The 21,891-nt window shown below is 44.1% G+C and overlaps 1 protein-coding gene across 6 annotated transcripts in view; it reads right to left on the bottom strand.

Moving 5' to 3' along the window:
• Positions 1 to 21,891, bottom strand: part of TRANK1 (tetratricopeptide repeat and ankyrin repeat containing 1) — a 125,183-nt gene that overhangs the window by 63,915 nt on the left and 39,377 nt on the right. For 5 of the 6 annotated variants that reach the window (XR_010114240.1, XR_008658548.2, XM_055283499.2 and 2 more), the window contains exons 3-8: positions 18,032 to 18,158; positions 14,008 to 14,158; positions 10,393 to 10,511; positions 7,606 to 7,689; positions 6,935 to 7,073; positions 4,551 to 4,682 (exon numbers count right to left, since the gene is read on the bottom strand). Coding sequence is in view for 4 of the 6 variants with exons in the window: in XM_055283499.2 (XP_055139474.2) it covers positions 4,551 to 4,682; positions 6,935 to 7,073; positions 7,606 to 7,689; positions 10,393 to 10,511; positions 14,008 to 14,158; positions 18,032 to 18,158 (752 nt within the window). In the remaining 2 variants the exon portion in view is untranslated. Of the gene's footprint in view, positions 1 to 4,550; positions 4,683 to 6,934; positions 7,074 to 7,605; positions 7,690 to 10,392; positions 10,512 to 14,007; positions 14,159 to 18,031; positions 18,191 to 21,891 lie in introns of all 6 variants that reach the window. The other variant, XM_055283525.2, reaches the window with a different exon arrangement.

The following is a 21,891-nucleotide window of genomic DNA, read 5'->3' as shown; positions in this document are numbered from 1 at the left end:
CAGTCATAACAAAATATCAAACAAACCAAAATTGATAGATAGTCTACCAAATAACTGACTACTACTCTCCAAAAGGGTCAAGGTAACAAAAGGCAAGGAAAGACTGAGGAATGGTCACAGACTACAGAACACTAAGGAGACATAAAAACTAAATGCAATGTGGGATCCTGGAACAGAAAAGGTACGTTAGTGAAAAAGCTAGTGAAACTCATATGAGGTCTGTATATTAGTGGACAGTATTATATCAATGTTAATTTCTTCATTTTGATAATAAAACTTTGTTTTTATTTTATTTTTTAGAGACAGGGTCTCAGTCAACTGACTGGGCTGAATGCAGTAGCACGATCGTAGTTCACTGCAGCCTCGAACTCCTGGCCTCAAGCCATCTTCCCGCCTCAGCCTTCTGAGTAGCTAGGACTACCGGCCTGTGCCACCACACCCAGCTAATTTTTTTATGTTTATTTTTATAGAGACAGGATCTCACTATTTTGCCCAGGCTGGCCTCGAACTCCTAGGTTCAAGTGATCCTCCTATCTCGGCCTCCCATAGTGCTGGGATTACAGGCTGGAGGCACTGTGCTGGCCTAAACTTTGATTATACAACATGCTAACTTTATGAGGAGGCTGGGTGAGGGGAGTACAGAAAATCTCTGAACCATTTTTGCAACTTTTCTATAAGTCTAAAATTAGTTCAAAATAAAACATTTTAAAAAATAGAGACAAGATTTTCCCTGATGAAAAAGAAGAGGAAGAGGGTATGGGAGAAAGCAGAAGAAGAAGGAGCCTGTGAGAGTTGAAAGCCTCATTCATTGGAGGTCATACTGGCAGCCTATGTTGACATCTCTAATTGAAGGAAGAAAAGGCCCTCCTTTTTTTGAGACAGGAACTTGCTCTGTCACCCAGGCTGGAATGCAGTGGCGCAATCTTAGCTCACTTCAACCTCCGCCTCCCAAGTTCAAGCGATTCTCCTGCCTCAGCCTCCCAAGTAACTGGGACTACAGGTGCCCACCACCACTCCAGTTAATTTTGCCATGTGGCCCAGGCTGGTCTCAAACTTCTGGGCTCAAGTGATCCACCCACCTTAGCCTCCCAAAGTGCTAGGATTACAGGTGTGAGCCACCACACCCAGCCAGCCCTATCTTTACTTTATGTTTTATCCTCCCAACTTTCAGAAAGTTGGAAGGGTTTCTGCGTTTATGAGAAATAGTATAAAATTGTTATTCTAAGCCACATACAGGTTAGAGTGTAAGCCACATATGGCTATAGAGCACTTGAAATGCATGATGAGGTGTGGTGAAAAGAGTGAAACACATGCTGGATTTCAAAGACAGTACAAAACAAAAAATAATGAGAAAAATGGCCCGGCACGGTGGCTCATGCCTGTAATCCTAGCACTTTGGGAGGCCAAGGCGGGCAGATCACAAGGTCAGGAGATCAAGACCATCCTGGCTAACATGGTGAAACCCCATCTCTACTAAAAATATAATAAATTAGCTGGGCATAGTGGCACACATCTGTACTCCCAGCTACTTGGGAGGCTGAGGTAGATCTTGACAGCTACAGGTATTACTATGGTGTTTGATTAATGTTGATTTAAAATTTTTCTTCCTTCCATCTACATTTATTGTTGGATTTTTTTTTTTTTTTTTTGAGACAGAGTCTCGCTCTGTTGCCCACGCTGTTGTGCAGTGGCACGATCTCAGCTCACTGGAAGCTCTGCCTCCTGGGTTGAAGCGATTCTCCTACCTCAGCCTCCCGAGTAGCTGGGACTACAGGCACGTGCCACTATGCCACGTGGATGTCAGGAGACCTGGAGACGTGTTTTTTGCAAATCAAAGAGTCAGACAAGAAGTATTTTTTTAATGAAGATTTACAAGGTAGAGATATGTAAAGAGAGCACAATGATTGGTGTGGCACATTCTTTAACCATAAATTACTAGGCTAATGTGAGCTTTAGCACAGTGGTATGCTAAGACCCAGTTCATATTAGTTCACAAGAGCCAATTGTTTAAGGTCCAGAAATGTTGTAAGCTGGTTGATAAAAATTATAATAAAAAATTGTATGACAAACAAAACCCATCACTTCCTAATAATTTTTACTACATTTTGCTATCATCTATGATGAGGTTTCTTTACATCTATCTGAAAATGTATCTGTATACTAAAAATAAAATATAATAATGTCCTACCACACATCTCTTCCCAACTCTGTGTTGCATGACATCACATTGGTACCATGAATTATGCCACATGGGAGTATTTCCAAGCTTGTCCAACCCATGGCCCACACAAATTCGTAAATTTTCTTATAACATTGTAAGATTTGTGCATGGACCTTCTTTTTTTTTTAAGCTCATCAGCCATCATTAGTGTTACTGTATTTTATGTGTGGCCCAAAACACATTCTTATTCCAATGTGGCCCAGGGAAGCCAAAAGATCAGACACCCGATTATACCATGGAACTCAAGAAATGCTACAATTCAGTCCTTCTGTCTTGAAGAGCTAGTTGTTTGCCAGAATATCACTGTCTTTAAGAAGGGACTAAAACACAGAAAACATCAAAAGAACAGATAATAAATAACGGGTTAGGAAGTGAAGAAGCTGGAATCATCATACACTGCTGGTGGGACTGTAAAATGGTACAGCCACTTTGGGAAATAGTCTGGCAGTTCCTCAAAAGGTTAAACATAGTGTTACCGTATGATCCAGCAATTCTACTCCTGGGTATCTAGCTGGGAAAAATGAAAACAAACGCCCTGTACACAAATATTTACAGCAGCATTATTTATAATAGCCAGAAAGTGGAAACAACCCAAACACCCATCAACTGAAGAATGAATAAACAAAATGTGGTATATTTATACAATAAAATATTATTTGGCAATAAAAAGGAATTAAGTATTGATTCATTCTACAACACAGATAAACCTTGAAAATACGCTGGCGAAAGAAGCCAGTCACAAAAGGCCTCATATTCTGTGATTCCACTTACATGAAATACCCAGAATAGGCAAATCCATAGAGACAAAAAGTGGTGATTGCTTAGGGCTTGGAGATGGGAGAAATGGAATGACTTCTAATGGATGTGGGGTTTCTTTTTAGGATAAAAATGTTCTAAAATGTATTGTGATGATACTTGCTCAACTCTGAATAGATCAAAAAGCATTTAACTGTACACTTTAAACAGGTAAATTATATAGTATATGAATAATATTTCAATAAAGCTCAAAAATCCATAGGCCCCCTTCCCCTTTGTTTCCCTAGATATAGGTTCCTAGGTCCCAGTTCAGTGGGAATGACATTAGAGAAACAAGCCTCGCTGGGCTCCTCATGACAGATGCTGAAGAGAGGAAACTGCAGTCTCCTACGAGTAACCACCAGACCAGAGGTCCCCAAAAGGAGGCCTTCAGGCTGATTCTAGTTCACAGGCATATTTAAATCTGAGCAGACAGCTGAAAAATCACAAGATTTCACAGTTTTAAAAAATCCAGATTTCTGGCCATGCATGGTAGCTCGTGCCTATATCCCAGTACTTTGGGAGGCCGAGGCGGGTGGATCACTTGAGGTCAGGAGTTCAAGAACAGCCTGGCCAACATAGCTACTAAAGTTACAAAAATTAGCTGGGCGTGCTGGTGTTTGCCTGTAGTCCCAACTACTCGGGAGAGGCTGAGGCAGGAAAATCTCTTGAACCTGGGAGGCGGAGGTTGCAGTGAGCCAAGATTGTGCCACTGCACTCCAGCCTGGGTGACAGAGTGAGACTCCATCTCAGAAAAAATCCAAATGTCCAACATCTCTTGCCATGAAAAGATGACAGCCCAGCCTGGTTCCTATGATCACCTCCAGGCTGCAGCAGCACCAGGCACAAGCTCCTCACCACTCCCTATCACCTCCCTTCCACAGAGGCTGAGAGTCCATTGTATGTTCTTCTCTATCCCAAACAGAAAGCAAAAACTGAGGGGTCTGAGAGTTTCAAGAAAAATGAGTGACATCAGAGAGCTCTGAGAGAGTGAACACAGCCTTCCTGCTTCCCGGGCTAACACGGTGCACCGGTGTCAGAAGAACCAGCTTTTCCTTGCATGTGCTAGCCTCACTCCCTCATGTGCCTGGTCTGGCCCCAGCAGGTATGGGAAGATGCAATCCCTGTGTTAGATTCTAAGTGCCATGAAGGCAGAATCATGTGCAGTTCAGTTCACGATTCCTCTCTGGCAGCTAACACAGATTTGGCATAAAATAAAATGAGTAACCATGTGATGAGGGAGGGAACAAAGGCAGCCAGGAGCCCATGTTTTTGAATGATTCAACCCCACAGAAGCCATTTCAAGGTGAAAGAGCTCCTGAAGCCCAGCAATTCTTCCTTCTCTCACCTCACCTTCTTTCTGCATTACAGCTTACCCACTCACCCACCAAAATCAAGTTTAGTTCAAGGGGAAGTTTAGCCCTCTGAGCCAGCTAGGGATAGAATGGGTAAAACAAGGCAGTCGGTGGTGTGGGTCCTCAAAGCCTGACACCAGCCAGCCACAGCGCACCCTCTGGGTAGTGCCACTACTCACGCTTGACGAGGTATCCTGGGGAGTGGGCAGCGACGACGTGCAGGACAGTGCAGCCATCCCCGTCCTTCTGGTTAATGCGGCCTTTCCACTCGGGCTTGTGATCCATTAACCACCGGAAAAGATGGTTTTCTCCTGAAGGGAATTAAAATGACTTACTAATGTTTTCCACATACAGAAAGTCAGCAAAGTTAATTTGTGCAGCAGCAATAGATTAAAAAGAAAGAAAGAAAATCAGCAAAGCAAGTCAATGTGGACCACACTAAGGTAACCAAATGAGGAATCCAACATACATTTCCACTCACCACAAACAGGTGTGGGGAGACACGGGCATTTGTCAAGTGAGAGGATGAGTTATAGAAAGCTACCCATAATCATCGTAGGTCAGGTTCCCTAGAAGCCTGAGACAAGGATTCTTATACATGTGACTGAGCTAGAGATAGCATGAGAAAAGAGCAAGGAAGGCAGGACAGGTAGGGGAAGCAGCTAAGCAAGGTAGTGATCCCAGTACGGTCACTCCAGCCTGACCTCATGAGCAGCCCTGCAGCAGGAATGCACCACAGCCTGGACCTACCTTGAGGCACTGGGGCTGGCCTTTTGAATCCCCATGTCAGTCAATCAAGAGCTACAGAATGCACTCAGGGAGAGAGGCAAGGTCCAGAGAGAACCTCTCTGGGAAGTGGTTTCTTTTGACAAAGAGCAACTCTCTGCCCAAGGGGCCAGCTGTGAGTTGTTAGCAGCTAACATTGACAGCAGGTGGGGGTGAGGGGGTTGGTGGCAAAGAGGATCTGGGTGAGGCGCAACAGCCTCCACTTTAATAATCAAGCCAGTATCTCTGATGAGATTACCCTACTACATTACTATCAATAGGACATATATATTGAATTCTTTTCCCAGACTCCTTCCTTGGAGTTCCTGAGATCTAGGAAAGCCACGCACCTCTGTCAACTCTTTGGACATCAATTTGTCACCATGTGAGAGTTCTCTGAGAAACAAATCAAGGATTAAAACATACCACCTTGAAGGCTCAATCTTACTGATACCACCTATAATCACAGGAACTAACTTAAAAGTAGACACAATGGGGAATCATGACATTCATAACCAGAGCCACACTTCTCTGCATTCCAGTTTCCTCACTTGAAACTGGGAGGATTAGATTAAGTAGCTTTCAATCAGGCTTTACTTTTAAATGTTTTATCTACCAATCTCTGTGTAAGAATAAAATCTCTTGGCCAGACATGGTGGGGCTCATGCCTAATCCCAGCACTTTGGGAGGCCGAGGTGGGTGGATCACTTGAGATCAGGAGTTTGAGACAAGCCTGGCCAACATGGTGAAACCCCGTCTCTACCAAAAATACAAAAATTAGCCAGGTGTGGTGGCAGGCGCCTGTAATCTCAGATACTCGGGAGGCTGACCCAGGGGAATGGCCCGAACCCGGGAGGCAAAGGCTGCAGTGAGCCAAGATCACGTCACTGCACTCCCCCAGCCTGGGCAATAGAGTGAGACTAAGTCTCAAAAAAAAAAAAAAAAATCTTATAAATTCCCCACCACATGAAACAAATAACAGCAGGACAAATCTGGCTAAAGCAAAGACAGGGGTTCCAGGTCTCAAGCCCATGGCCACCTCCCACACCCCCATTCCTGGGGAGATGATACAGCCTACAAGAGGTAGACTAGACAAGTTCTCTTGGCCCTTTCTGGCACTAAAATGCTATGGGTGAATGTCCCACAGTGTTGCCACGTGTGCTTGGAAAGAAAAACAAACTTCTATCTAAAGTGTGAGTGTGTGCATATGTGTGTGTTAATGATAAAATAAAAATATTTTTAAAGTTAAAGCCTATAACCAGATGGCAAAGCTTAAAAAAGAATTTCATGAAAATAGCAGTCCTTTAAAAGAAGCACAACCAAACTGTATCAGCAACAGCTCATGTCTCCCTTGGGATCCCCTCAGCCAAGGGACTGTGTTGTGTGTCTCACAACACAGCCGTCAGCCCTCTGGGCTAGAGTGAAAATGAACTGAGAGAAATAGAGCAAAGCTGCCTATGCCGGAAGGAGGAAACTCTGCAGGTCTCCTGGGAGTGTTGCCCAGCAACAGCCGTCTGTCCTAAGTCCCTTCCTTGGGTCTCAGGGCTCCATCCTCCTTCCAGGATCTGTCTAGAAACACAATCCTTTCCGTTTGGACCTCCTGCAGCTACTAGGTGCCAGGAAAGATAAAAATGATACTATTTCCCTGCTGCTTCATTCATTTGAATAATCAGCTCCTTTGAATATTAAAATGGTCTGCATTCAAGTGGTTTAATTCTAGTTTCACTTGAGCTCAACAGAGTCCCAGAACTCGGCTGGAAGGGCAGCTTGGAGGGTGGAAAACTGGGAGAAGACTCACTGGCTTGGATACAGAGTCGCATGAGGGCATGAAGGGGATATGGTCCTATAGTCTCAACACTTGCACCAATGGAGATGAGCCACTGGACTAACTTGGGCACTTGTTCCATCTTCTCATAAAGTCCAATGAAAACGTATTTCTGGGGAAAAAAAAACACACAGGACAAATTATGGAAATCACTAATCAATAGGAAGTTTCAAACTCCTTTACCCATAAAGTATGGAATCAGTAAAACTTGGATTAGCTGTGGTCCAAGCCTAGGATTATTATAAATAACAAATTTGTGGTAAGGCAGCTGAAGGAGAAAGTACCAGACACGAGGAAGTGTATGTTTCAAGAAATCGCCTTAGGAGGCCAGGCGCAGTGACTCACGCCTATAATCCCAGCACTTTGGGAGGCCAAGATGGGTGATCACCTGAGGTCAGGAGTTCAAGACCAGCCTGCCCAACATGGCGAAACCCCATCTTTACCAAAAAATACAAAAATCAGCCGGGCATTGTGGTAGGCACCTGTAATCCAAGCTACTTGGGAGGCTGAGGCAGGGAGAATTGCTTGAACCAGGGAGGCGGAGGTTGCAGTGAGCTGAGATCGTGCCACTGCACTACAGCCTGGGCAAAAGGGCGAGACTCAGTCTCAAAAAAATATATATACATATATATATATCACCTTACCTCAAAGAGACTTTTCAGTGATAACTCTGGGACATGAATATTTCTTGGTAATCGGTCTTTTTTTGCTGACAGAAGTAGAAATGACTGGTGGGAGAAGACAAAAAGAAAAGGCTGGAATAATAATGTTCTCCACATAGGTTATTAAAGCAAAAAAGTTATTTTAAGCTTTAAAACAAGCAAAGAAAAAAAAAAAACCACTCTCTAGCCTTGTCTTTTTTTAAAGTGCTTGCCAAGTTTTTCAGCTATTTGCTGTGACAGTTAAAGTCTCTGTCTAGCCAACTTCCTGTTCCTGCTGAGAACTAAGGCTCCTCCACACTTCCTCAAAGCCTGCTGAGGACAGGAGATGATGTCATGTAGCATTTCACAGTATAGTTGCAATGAGATTTAAAAAAAAAAAAAAAAAAAAAAAAAAAGGAGTAATTCCCTGCCAAGTTCTTAAGGCTTAGCAAGTGGAAGACTCAAATCCTTTAGAAATACCCCATCCCAATCAATTATTCAGCACATCAGCATTTTAAAAGCTGCAAGTACTTGCAGCCCATTAGACACTGTCAAATGGTCTGCTGCAGCCAGCTCCTATCAGCTACTGAGTTGATGATACACATCTCCTCCTAACTTCAAGTGTTGTATGTCATATTAGTAGCTGGAAATTGGCCATGGTAAGAGTATTTACACTACCAAAGTTAGCAAATGCTACAAATCGGGACCTTTTCTTTTCAGAGACCCAGTTGTTAAACTACTGACCCTATCTAAAGTTGCTGAAGGGACTGAATCCCAGAGAATTTAAGCCAGTTTTCACAGGTCTCACAGCACATCCTGAGAAGCCCCTACTGAGATCATTCAGGTATGCTAACAAGTCTAAGAATTCCCAGCTCTGTTATGACCATGACCGGAGACCCAGTCTCAGCTCCAACCTCTCTCATGTATGGCTCTTGCCAGTGGACTTAGGACCACAGGAACTGAGCCCATGGCCACATCTCACTTCTAGTTTCTTTCAGATTGATACCTATTCTTTTTTTTTTTTTTTTTTTTTTTTGAAACGGAGTCTCACTCTTGTTGCCCAGGCTAGAGTGCAGTGGTGCAATCTCAGCTCACTGCAACCTCTGTGATGCCCAGTCTTAACTTTTTGCCCTAAACAAGCCTTGCTGCCAGCACTCAACCCCACATGATAAGTTCAGCATTCCAGTGGTCAGATTGCTGGCCTTTTAAAAGATGCTTCTGTCTGCAGTATTTGGGAATTACCAGAGGCTCACTGCAGATAGAATGTTGGACCTGCTACTTGGGCTGGATTCCTGGGCCCTCCCTTGACTGGCTGGGATAATAATCTATTAGGAGTTGCCTGTCTCCCATTCTCTCATTCTCTACCTAGGCCCTGGAGCTCTGTTCATGTCCACCCTACACTGGGAAGAGAGGACAAGGTTCTTTTCCTGAGTGCAATAAATTAAACTATCTTCCTGCTAATGAGGCCTAAGGCCTCCTACTCACAGATCTACCCTAGCACTTGGAATCACAGAATTTCAAAACTTTTTAAAAAATAAAGCTGGAAGGATCCTTATAGATCTCTTAGGCCAGCTACCTTATCCAAAGAGAAAATATCTCAAATGTCTTTTAACGGGACCCTGGATTTCTGACTACTGGTTCCCCAAGAGTTCAGTCTGCCTTCCTCATCCCTGCTCCCTGCCCTCCCAAGATTTTTTAATATGGGGGTAAGCTTCAGGGAGCCCATGGCTGGACTCCAGGAGGTTTCCCATGAACCCCCTGAAACTATACACACAACTGTCAGTGCATGACAAGAGAGCCCCCACAGATTTCATTAGATTTCCAATAGAATCCATTACCTTGCCCAGAATTTAAGAATTCTCTATTCTAAAGTCATCCAATCTGCTAGGATCAGGAGTCCTTAATAGGTTGCCCTTGCTTTTGGTGACTTTTCTGGACTGCCCAGCTTTAGAAAGCCCAGCAGGGCTGTTCTAACCAAATTCCTAGCTTGGCCATGAGCACTTATAGCCTATCACCAATGACAACTACTATTCACTGGGCACTTAGAATATGCCAGGTATTATAAAACCCCTCAGCTCAATGCCTGGCACTACAGGCCTTCAACAGACATTACCTGATGAGTGCTCTTGTCCATTATTTCTGATTCTCACCAAAACTCTGAAGAAATAGGTTTATATAATGCAACTTACAAATGAGGAAATAAGACTCAAAGGGGAAGTAATTAGCCCAAAATAGTAAGTGGGGGATTCTGATTCAAGGACACATCTGTGTGACACTGAAGCCCAGACCTCTGCAGTCCACCAACTCCTCCATTCCAAGGATTCCTGGCCATTGGTTCAGGTCCTACAACCTCACTTAGCCAGTACCCAAATGTTAGCAGTCCCTCAAAACCACATAAGAACCCTTGTGAGCAGCCCAGATAGGTCATCCGGGCACACACTAGCTAAAGCAGTATAAAAAAGGATTGTGAAAATGAACACACAGCTTTGTTTTTCGCATTCCACATTACCATTAGCATCTGTACTTTATATTTCTTTGATGACAGTGGAGACACAGAGCAAGGAGTGAGGTTACCACAATCTAAGTGTTTTTCCCATTTTTAAAAATAAATGGAAACTGGCTAATTAATCTATCTCAAAGACTTTTCATCTTTAATGATATCCTAGTTAAAAATTTACCCTGGCATCAAGATCAACAAATAATAAATTACAATCCCTCAATGCCAATGGAAAGAAATCATTTCATCAAGAACGTACTCTCCCCATGAGAGAGCCATCTCCTTTTACTTACATGCCATAATCCTTTCTTTGCCAACTTTTCTATTACAGATTGCCACACTTCTGTTGGGAATCCAGTTGTGAAAATATGATCAAAGCAAGGCAAGAAACTTTGCAAAACAATGGAGTCACCTGAAAGAAAGTTTCATAATTTAGGGACTTTAATGTGGGGAAAGTCTACAGCATTTAGGAAAAGGTCCTCCAATTAAGTTCACGCATAGACAAAAGTAAATTAAAGATACCCTAAAGAAAGGCATTTTCAAAGTAGTATGAAGAAAGTTTCATAATTTAGGGACTTTAATGTGGGGAAAGTCTACAGCATTTAGGAAAAGGTCCTCCAATTAAGTTCACGCATAGACAAAAGTAAATTAAAGATACCCTAAAGAAAGGCATTTTCAAAGTAGTATGAAGTCATTTATAGTTGGTTGAAGTGGCCATTATTTTCAGTTCATCATCAAATCAATCCCCTAAGAGTTAGGCAGCATAATTAACATTTGCTTTGCCTTTCTAGTTGCCAAGCCCAGTGATATGTGCTTATATTTAATCCCTCAAATAAACCACTAAGGAAGTGCCTGTTATCTCCACTTATAGAGGAGGAAATGGAAGCTTAAGTCACAAAACTCACTTCCTTTAAGAAAAATGGGACAAATATTGTTACCCAAAACATTAGAAACTATGACAAATGAAGATAGGTTTCATGGCATATCATGCAGTTAGTTCACGACAAGAAACAAGACTGGAACCCAGATCTACCAACTCTTGTCATCAATACACATTCTTCTGACCTGGTGGCCCATCGACCTATTGCACCTGGTGATCCTCCAACCATATTTCTCAAATTCATGGATGAGAATGTCCAAGGGGGACAGGTCAAGAGTCGGAATAACTTGGCACCTCTTCCAAGTTATTAATTTCAAAAAATAAGTAAATATCAAAACAAATGCATACTATATGAAATGATACAAAGTTTCCCATAAATATATTTTTCAAAATTTAGAAACTGGGCCACGCCAATTTCTTTACCTTCCAAAAAAGGAGTACTTTGGTAAAATATTGGATGCATTGTCCTAAGAAGTCCTCTTAACTGCCCTCTTTCAGGTTGGGGACAGAATGAAAACCACCCAGGTTATCTTAAGGGGCAGTCATCAAGAAGCAGTTGTTTGGAATTCCCATAACTCCGGCCTGGCTTCTGACAGAATAGTGACATTTAAAAGATGCAGAGGGCCCGGTGCGGTGGCTCACACCTGTAATCTGAGCACTTTGGGAGGCCAAGGCGGGCAGATCACCTGAGGCCAGGAATTTGAGACAAGCCTGGCCAACAGGGTGAAAGCCCATCTCTACTAAAATAACAAAAATTAGCTGGGCGTGGTGGCAGCGCCCGTAATACCAGCTACTAGGGAGGCTGAGGCAGGAGAATCACTTGAACCCAGGAGTTGGAGGTTGCAGTGAGCAGAGATCGTGCCATTGCACTTCAACTTGGGTGAAAAGAGTGAAACTCCATCTCAAAAAAAAAGAAAAAAAAAAGATGCAGAGAAACTGGGCACAGTGGCTCAAGCCTGTAATCCCAGCACTTTGGGAGGCTGAGGCAGGTGGATCACCTGAGGTCAGGAGTTGGAGACCAGCCTGGCCAACATAGTGAAACCTCATCTCTACTAAAAATACAAAAATTAGCCGGACGTGGTGGCATGCACCTGTAGTCCCAGCTACTCAGGAGGCTAAGGCAGAAGAATCGCTTGAACCTGGGAGTTAGAGGTTGCAGTGAGCCTAGATTGTGCCACCGCACTCCAGCCTGGGCAACAGAGCAAGACACTATCTCAAAAAAGTTTCAGAGAAGTGCAGGCCAAGTCATTGCGTTAGGAAGAAAATGAAGCCACCCTGGCTACTATTGGCAAAAGACTGACTGAAGAGCTGTGACCCATCAGCACCCATCTAGAGACCTTCTACTTCCCTGTCTAGGGGACATGGCTGCACCTGCCTCTAACTCCTTCCCACTGCCTGCTACTACTATAGTCCCCTCTCTGTACTGAAATTGTCAAAATCCGTGAGATTCCACCTACAGACCACAGAAGTTGCTTTCCCACAACTGCAATGGGAACAGTTTGATTGATAACAGTCTATCCATTGTCAGCTGTGGTTTCCCCACATTTAAAAGCCAAAGACCATTTTTCAGAAATTCTAACATGTGCCATTTTTCATATTCTAACATCTCTGAAATCAGGATGTGTCTTACAATCAATGTTGTCTTTCACTGGCAGAGCATAAATTAATAACACATCTTAGTGCAACTTAAATTTGATCAAACACCATATTTAAAAACAACAGCCTGGATATTGGCAAGACCTTCAGACTGCACAATCACTGGCAAGGAGTGAAGTTTATTACACTGTGCTTTACCAGTTTCTGGTTTTGCCTGATCTGGGCCACTGACAAAGCTATGTCTTAGGCCAGGTCATTAGAGTCGTAACTTAATGCAGTGACACAAAATGTTCCCCTCCCTGCTAGGCTGAACATGTGGGTCCTCCGCTGATTCTGCAGTGCCAGGCAGTGAGCTTCACAACCCTGACATGGAGCAGCCATTATCAGCTTTCACAGGACCTTCCATCAGCCCTTCCAGGTTATTTTCATAGCAAACAAATATTTTCTCAATAGATTGGAAAAATACTTGTGAAAAACCACAGGAAAGGCTGGGCATGGTGGCTTATGCCTGTAATCTCAGCACTTTAGGAGGCCAAGGCAGGTGGATTGAGATCAGGAATTTAAGACCAGCCTGGCCAAGATGGTGAAGCCCTATCTCTACTAAAAACACAAATAGTTAGCTGGGCGGGGTGGTGGGCGCCTGTAATCCCAACTACTCAGGAGGCTGAGGCAGGAGACCCTTTGAACCCGGGAGACAGAGGTTGCAGTGAGCAAAGATCATGCCATTGCACTCCAGCCTAGGCAACAAAAGTGAAACTCCATCTCAAAAGAAAAAAAAAGAAAGAAAAAGAAAAATCACAGGAAAGAGCAAAAGTCACATCAGGCGAGTAGTATAAATACGGAAATCCCTATGAATAGCAACACAAAACACTTAAGAAGTCTGAAGCTGGCCAGGCAGGGTGGCTCACACCTGTAATCCTAGCACTTTGGGAGGCCAAGGTGGGCGGATCACGAGGTCAAGAGATCAAGACCATCCTGGCCAATATGGCGAAATCTCATCTCTACTAAAAATACAAAAAATTAGCTGGGTGTGGTGGCGTGTGCCTGTAGTCCCAGTCACTCAGGAGACTGAGGCAGGAGGATCACTTGAACCCAGGAGGCAGCGCTTGCAGTGAGCCAAGATCGCGTCACTGCACTCCGGCCTGGCGACAGAGTGAGACTCTGTCTCAAAAAAAAAAAAAAAAAAAAAGTCTGAAACCAAAGTCCCAAAGCTTTTAGTCATTTATGCAAAAAGTACTTCATTGTTTTCACAAAGGCAGAAGCCACCAAAGCATCCAAAATGCTTTCTAATGTGTGAACTAGGTTCATTAAACTGCATAAATCAGCCACAAAGAAACACCCAGAAATTATCTCCCCATGAGCCTGAGTCCCCAGGAGCTATTCGAATAAAATAGCAAGGACTTTACAAAAAGTCTCCCCAGTTCCAACTTACTGCTCATAGTGGTGAAGACTCCAACAAGGAAATCAGCAACCGGTGCCTGGTCTTGGCTTCTCTGCACAAGTCGCAGACCCTCAAAAAACATGCGAGCGGCTTCATAAGGCTGATGCAACCTCAGCAAGGAATAACCAGCTCGGTAGTATCCCTGGAACAAGATAAAAAGCAAAACTGTCATGTACCACATCTCCTTTAACCTGCTGGTGAAAGAAAAAGCAAAATTGGCAACATGGGAAATCCAAATCAAAAAGTCTGACTTCTGGCTGGGCACAGTGGCTCATGCCTGTAATCCTAACATTCCGAGAGGTCAAGGAAAGAGGATCGCTTGAGCTCAGGAGTTGGAGGCCAGCCTAGGCAACATAGTGAGACCTTGTCTCTACCAAAAAGAAAATAAAAATTAGCTGGGTATAGTGGCACGTACCTTATAGTCCCTGCTACTCAGGAGGCTGAGGTGAGAGGATTACTTGAGCCCAGGAGATGGAGGCTACAGTGAGCTACAGTCATGCTACTGCACTCCAGCCTGGGCAACAGACTTATATCCTGTCTTACTTCTATGTAAACAGGGATTTCTAACCAACACTGGATACAGGGTTTCCACATTATATTCTGTGCCACATTGCTTCTGTTATTTAACTGCCAAGAAAAGAATCACTTTCAAATCCATGACTTACATAGCCTCTAACATATGACACAGAGAGAAGGAAGCAGGTCTGCTTTCAATTACATCTCTGGTTGGTTGGATTGTTATTGACTGATTGATTGATTGAGACAGGATCTTGCCCTATCACCCAGGCTGGAGTGTAGTGGCATGATCCTGGCTCACTGCTACCCTCTAACTCCTGGGCTCAAACTAACCTCTCATCATAGCCTCCCAAGTAGCTGGGACTACAGGTGTGCACCACCATGCCTAGATAATTTTTCCATTTTTTGTAGAGATGAAGTCTTGCTATATTGCCCAAACTGGTCTTGAACTCCTGGCCTTAAGCATCTTCCTGCTTCGGCCTCCCAAACTGCTGGGATTATGAAGCCGGGGTGCAGTTCAAGTGAGGCACTGCACCTGACCTTATTTATTTATTCATACTTCAAGTCACAGCTTGAGCCGGAACAGAAGAATGAAAACGATCCTTTGATTAGTGTTCAGGAAAAGAATGAGACTGACATGAAAAACAAAGGTGTTTTTCCTGCCCCTTTCAAAGTAAACACAATTTCCACTGGGTACTTAAGAAAACAAATTGTAATGACAAACATTGAGATTTACTGAGTTCTACATTATAAGCAATATTCACGAGAGGCCAAAGAAATATGTGATTTCTACAGAAAGAACAAAATTACAATGATCAATAGGAGCAAATGGTCTAGTTTTGCCTATATACAAATAATATGACTCTTGAATGGGAATAAAATGATATTGCCTACCCCACGTTGATCACCTGAATTAGCATCAGGGATCTATCAAACAATTTTCTGTCTAAGACAACAGAAAGCCAGGTGTAGTGACTCAAGCGTGTAATTCCAGCACTTTGGGAGGCCAAGGCAGGAGGATTGCTTGAGCCTAGGAGTTCAAGACCAGCCTGGGCAACATAGTGAGACCCTGTCTCTACAAAAAAAAATTTGTTTTCTTTAGCTGGGAATGGTGGTGGAAGCCCGTAGTCCCAGCTATTCCAGAGGCTGAGGGAGGAGGATCACATGAGCCCACAAGGTGAGGCTCCAGCCTGGGCGAAAAAGCAAGACCCTGTCTCAAAAAAAAAAAAAAAGAAGATAACAGGTGTTCAGCAACTGGGTTCATAAAAAAAGAAGTACTTTAAAATTCCATATAATACCAAATTTCTGGCTATTTAATGATTTGTTTTAACTTTCATTTTGAAAGTCTAAAGACCTCAGATAACAATCAAAGTGAGGAGGAAAAAAAAGTTGTTTTGTTTTTTCTAACTAGGCAAGCTGATAATCTCCCATTTCTTTGCCTTCCTCAGATTCAAGATTTTTTTGTTTTGTTTTTTGTTTTTTGAGGAAGATGAAGGGGATCAGAATATGCCACCCAAAAATATGCCACTTTGGCATAGGGATTATTTCGAGCTGAAGGTATCTGAGATTCAACAGGTGCAAAAAGAAGCCTCCCCTGAGCTTCACTTAACTGACTAAAAAGCAGAAACTCTAAAGAAATGAGGACTGCCATAAATCTTCTCTCCCAGGGAAGTTTTATGGCCATGAAGAAGAGAGAAATTGAGCACCAAGACTGGCCTGAACAAACCTTGCTAAGATAGCCCTTATCTTCCATTACTTTCCCACGTATATACACCTACCCACAGTTTGCAGCCCCTAGAGACCTAAAACTCTTTTCCTTTGTCTTGTCACATCCCCACAATTTATTATTCTTTATTAAAAATATCATAGAAGATCTCAGGCCTGTCCACATTTTTTGGAGCTTACTTCTAGAAAGATTCCTTTGACACATAAAAGTGAACATCAAATGAAATCTGTGTGCTTTTCTCCTGTTAATCTGTCTCTTGTCAATCTGATTTGCAGGGCCTCAGCCACTGAACCAAAAGAAGGTAGAGGGAAAATTTTTTGCCTTCCCTGTAGAGGACAATTGCGGTGGGGAAGCGGAGAGAGGATGGAGAGAGACTCCCAGGAGCTCTGGGTAAGAACTGGGAAGTGGCCCTGGTTGCCGTGCTGTCAGGGGCTGCTGCAGGTTTGGCCAATCAAGGAAGAAGCCCCTTGATGTAAGGGCATCAAGTCCCTTGAGCTACAGTCACAGCCTCCACTTCCGGGATGTGGGCAAAACCCAAATATTAATACTGTCCCAGTGAGAGGATTGGGAATATCCTAAAATACCTTTGGGAAGAAATTTCCCAGGAATGCGCTTCCATTTTCAAAACTAGTCAATAAATTCTAAAGCAGAGGTATTCAATCTTTTGGCTTCCCCGGGCCATATTGGAAGAAGAATGTCTTGGGCTACTTATAAGATCCACTAACACTAACGATAGCTGACAAGCTTTAAAAAAATAACCGCAAAAAGAAATCTCAATGTTTTAAGAAAGTTTATGAATTTGTGTTGGGCCACATTCAAAGCTGTCCTCGGCCAGGGGTTGGACAAGCTTGTTCTAAAATATTCATCCTCCAATAAGAAGTTTAAGAGTCAGTGTCTACTTATTATGTAAAATATCCAAATCCCTCTCTTAAAGTACTCTATAGGTCAAACCTCCACCACTCCCTTCCCGTTGTATTTTGTTTCTAGCAGTCACACATTATGTGTTGCTTCAGATGCTCCAGAGTGGCTATTGAATTTAAGTCCTCTGATTGTAATGCTCTTCTTCTCCCCAGATTGAATGCAAACTACTCAAGAGCTGGGATGAGTCTTCTGCTCCTTTTGTCTGCCTTGAGGCACCAAGAACAGTAAAGGTGCCATGAAGAGTGGCACTCAGGGCATTTTTGATGAAAAAACAATCAAATGATGTTTATTGACCTTTGTTAACAACCTTAAAGGGTCTTACTGGCCTCTCAAACTTCCATGATCCCTCTAAAGAGCTGGTTTCTACTATAAGAAATGCCTTCTGAAGAATCGGTTTTGTATCATCCACCCAGCTTGCATTTGAAGTAAAGCTTCGCTCAGGTGAAACTTGCAAACAGCAAAGAACATGAACAGATTATGAGTTTGGGTGTAACTACATCAGAACAAAACAAGCTCCTCTGTGATCTCCATTGTGCTCCATCCACTAGGAGGCCAAGCTCTGCTGTTCCTACAAAGTGCATTTCAACACTAGGCGATCCTTGTTTTTACTCTTCTCCAGATAATGATCACATGCCCCATGGGCATCTGTCTGAAGATGCAAAGAGATCTAGAAGCACTCCTAGCATTTCCACTTTTAAAAGGAATGGAAAGAGGCAGGCTAAGGGGAAGGAGGCAGCAGCTGCCACCCCCAGGTGCCACCGCCCCACACCTTCCCTCATCCTTTCATACCTTCGTCCACTACCCCAATACTCTCAAGTCATCTCCCCACACCTTCACCCTCCCACCCCATACCTTCACGTAGGTTGGATCCCATTGGAGACATTCCTTGGCAGCAACAAATGCCTCATTCCACTTCCCAAGGCTGAAAAATGCATTTGATTTGTTGCAAAGCAGCACAGCCAAGTCCCTCGGGGGAACCCTGTAAGAACAAACCGGTGGTCTGTCACGGTTCTGCAAATACAGAAAACAGTCTGTGAAGTCCCACCATTCAGTGCTGGCTGCTGCCATCAGGAAGGGGGTTTCAGTAGGAAATGACTCATTCATGCTTATCAGATCAGTCTCCCATACCCCAAAAAAGCCTGGAACATTTACAATACATAAATCTGTCCTTCCTCACTCCCAAATACTCTGCTCCCGTCTTTTAATGACAATTGTTCTCAACACGTTGGTTCCATCTCTCACTGATCTCCATGTGTAATCATTTCATCTCCATTGCCAGCCCTCAGAAGAATGGGCTTCAGGTAAGAGGCCTGTGCAGGCCCTGGGAGCAGGGCCTATAAGGCAGGGAATTCCATAGTCTTGCTACCCATAGTGTAGACCAAAGGGGATGCGAGAACTCTGGGTGAGTACGGCCCTGGCCCCACAGACTCCTGCCTGTGAGGAGGGGCACAGCTGGAAGATGGCCAAAGGAGGACCCTTTAAAGTGTAGCAGGGCAGGGATGGCTCTGGCCTTGGTCTAGAGGTAATATAGCTGCAAGTTAATGCTGAAACCAGGCCAGAAGAAAAAAGAAAATTCAAAGCAAACCACAATATGTCAAGAGAAGCCCAGCTACCAATAGAATATAAGACACACAAATAAGAAAAGCAAGTCTTATGACTTCTTTTTTATTTAATATCTTTGAGACAGAGTCTCACTCTGTCGCCCAGGCTGGAATGCAGTGGTGCAATCTCGGGTCACTGCAACCTCCGCCTCCTGGGTTCAAGCAATTCTGCCTCAGCCTCCCGAGTAGCTGGGATTACAGGCGCACACCACCACACCCGGCTAATTTTTGTATTTCTAGTAGAGATGGGGTTTCACCATGTTGGCCAGGATGGTCTCGAACTCCTGACCTCGTGACCCGCCTGCCTCAGCTTCCCAGAGTGCTGGGATTACACAATTAAGACATTAAATAGGCCAGGCGCAGTGGCTCATGCCTGTAATCCCAGCACTTTGGGAGGCCGAGGCCGAGGCAAGGAGATCGAGACCATCCTGGCCAACATGGTGAAACCCCATCTCTGCTAAAATACAAAAAAATTATCTGGGCATGGTGGGGCACACCTGTAGTCCCAGCTACTCGGGAGGCTGAGGCAGGAGAATCGTTTGAACCCAAGAGGCGAAGGTTTCAGTGAGCCAAGGTCGCACCACTGCACTCCAGCCTGGCAACACAGCAAGACTCCATCTCAAAAAAAGAAAAAAAAATCTTCATCGTAAAAATAATACAAATCACTGTAGAATAATACAAAAATCACTGTAGATAATGCAGATAAGCACAAAAATATTAATAAACAAAGGAAAAATCACCTCCATTACTGTCCCCACTCTCAATGTTTTGTGTCTGGCTTCTTTCATGGCCCAACATTCCCTCTAGGTGAAGGGATGAGGCCCCAGAAGCACACAGGAGGCAGTGGGGTCAGGCAGTGAGGGATCAGCAAGGGAGCAGTGACCACAAGTGTAAGAGATGCCATGGTGTCCATCCAGACACTCTGGCCAGTGCAGCCATTCCCAGCTGCAATGTCTGTTGGCTGCAGTTAGAGGTTCTCAGCACCCTGTTCTCCAGAGATTTATCCTCAGCCTAATGAGAGCCACCCTCTCTCTGGGAAGTTACACCCACACTAGGGACTGAACTTCCCCCATCCCCAACTGCCAAAAAAAAAAAATCCCTGGGTAGGTCGGGCACAGTGGCTCATGCGTGTAATCCCAGCACTTTGGGAGGCTGAGGCGGACGGATCACAAGGTCAGGAGATCGAGACCATCCTGGCTAACACAGTGAAACCCCATCTCTACTAAAAATACAAAAAATTAGCCGGGCATGGTGGCGGGCGCCTGTAGTCCCAGCTACTCGGGAGGCTGAGGCAGGAGAATGGCGTGAACCAGGGAGGCGGCATAGCTTTCAGTGAGCCGAGATCGCACCACTGCACTCCAGCCTAGGAGACAGAGCGAGACTCCATCTCAAAAAAAAAAAAAAAAAAAGAAAAATCCCTGGGTTGAAGCCCTAACCCTCAATGTGACAACATTTGAACATGGAGCCATTGAGAGGTAATTATGTTTAGCTGAGGTCATGAGGGTGGAGTCCTCACGACGGAATAAGAAGAGATACTGGAGAGCTTGCTCTCTCCTCTTTGCAAGTAACACAGTGAGAAGGCAACCATCTACAAGCCAGGAAGACAGCCCTCACGGGGGCCAGCTTGATCTTGGACTTCCCAGCCTGTAGAACTTCGAAAAATAAATTTCTGTTGTTTAAGCCACCCAGTCTGTGCTATTTTGTTATGGTAGCGCAAGTGGACTAATATAGCCCCACTCCCTAGGATGACTGCCGGGAGCCAGACAGCCTAAAACCAGTGACTGACTGATATGAGAATCAAAAGGTTAACCTCCTTGCCTCAAGGTGGAACCAGCTCTGCAGTATGATTCATGCTCCAGAGCTGCCTATGGGATCAGGCGAATCTTGCTTGGTTTAGACACCATCCCTGCTTAGAGCCTTCCTTGTGCCATCCTGCCTCCCTCAGTCCCCTTTCTCCTGTAAGTACACTGTAAATCACATGCACCTGAGTCTCAATGTTAGCTAGCTGCGGCAGGAAGGCCAGCAGCAGGTGATGGGCAAGGGGAAGAGTGTCAGGAAGGTCCCATAAAAGGCAACATGAGGGTCCAGGCAGAAGTCCCAGTAGGGGTCACACAGTAAGTGGTGGAGCTGAGCTTTGAACACACATAGTGTGGGGTCAGTCTACAACCATAACCACTATACAATACTACCTCTTTCTAAGAAAGCTGAGTTTGCCTTGACCAAGGATCTCTAGACCCAGCTCTGACACAATTCTGATATGTACCAGGACAAGGCAGAACTGCAGAAACTGTAGACACAAGCTAATTACACTCAACTCAAGCTCAACTAGAGTGTAGACATCAAGGAGATGGGAGGGGGAGGTGGAGCCGTGTTTCAGTAATTTAATTTGGTGCCATTTCCTAGCACAAGTTTAGGTTGTGTGCACCCTACAGATGCCAGCATCTGCTCACTCTACTGCAGCTGTTCCAAAAGGATGATCTGGGAACTTCTGGGGACCCTCAAGGCTACTGCAGGTGATCCACAAGGTGAAAATACTTTCACAGTTGTGGTAAGCTGAATAATGGCCCCCAAATACTGTTCTTTTTATGGAAAAAAACAAACTTCTGTGATTAACAAATGATGTAGCAGATGTGATCAATTTAAGGATTTTAGGAATAGGAAATTATCCTGAATTATGATAAAATCACAAGGGTCCCTATGAACGAGAGAGACAGAGACAGAAGCACAGCTGAGGAGAAGGCGAGGTGATGAGAGAAGCAGAGATTGGAATGATAAGCTTTGAAGAGAAAGGAAGGAGCCACAAGCCAAAGAATACACACCGCCACTCAAAGCTGAGAAAGGCAAGGAAGTGCCTTCTCCCCCTCAGAGCCTCCACAAAGAACCAGCCCTGCTAACACCTTGATTTTAGCCCCATTAGACTCATTTAGAACTTCTGATCTTCAGAATTGCAAGAGAATAAATTTATATTGCTTTAAGCCCTAAATTTGTGGCAACTTGTTACAGCAGCAACAGGAAACTAATACAATAAGTAAGACATAATGTGCCTTGTTCATACTCATTCCCTCACACTAACACAGGGAGTTTTCCAGAAGCTATGTGACATGGGATATT

The sequence above is a fragment of the Symphalangus syndactylus genome, chromosome 1 (genome assembly GCF_028878055.3).
Source record: "Symphalangus syndactylus isolate Jambi chromosome 1, NHGRI_mSymSyn1-v2.1_pri, whole genome shotgun sequence".
NCBI lineage: Eukaryota > Metazoa > Chordata > Mammalia > Primates > Hylobatidae > Symphalangus > Symphalangus syndactylus.
The sequence above is the reverse complement of the archived record's forward strand: the minus strand, read 5'-3'. Positions and strand labels throughout refer to the sequence as shown.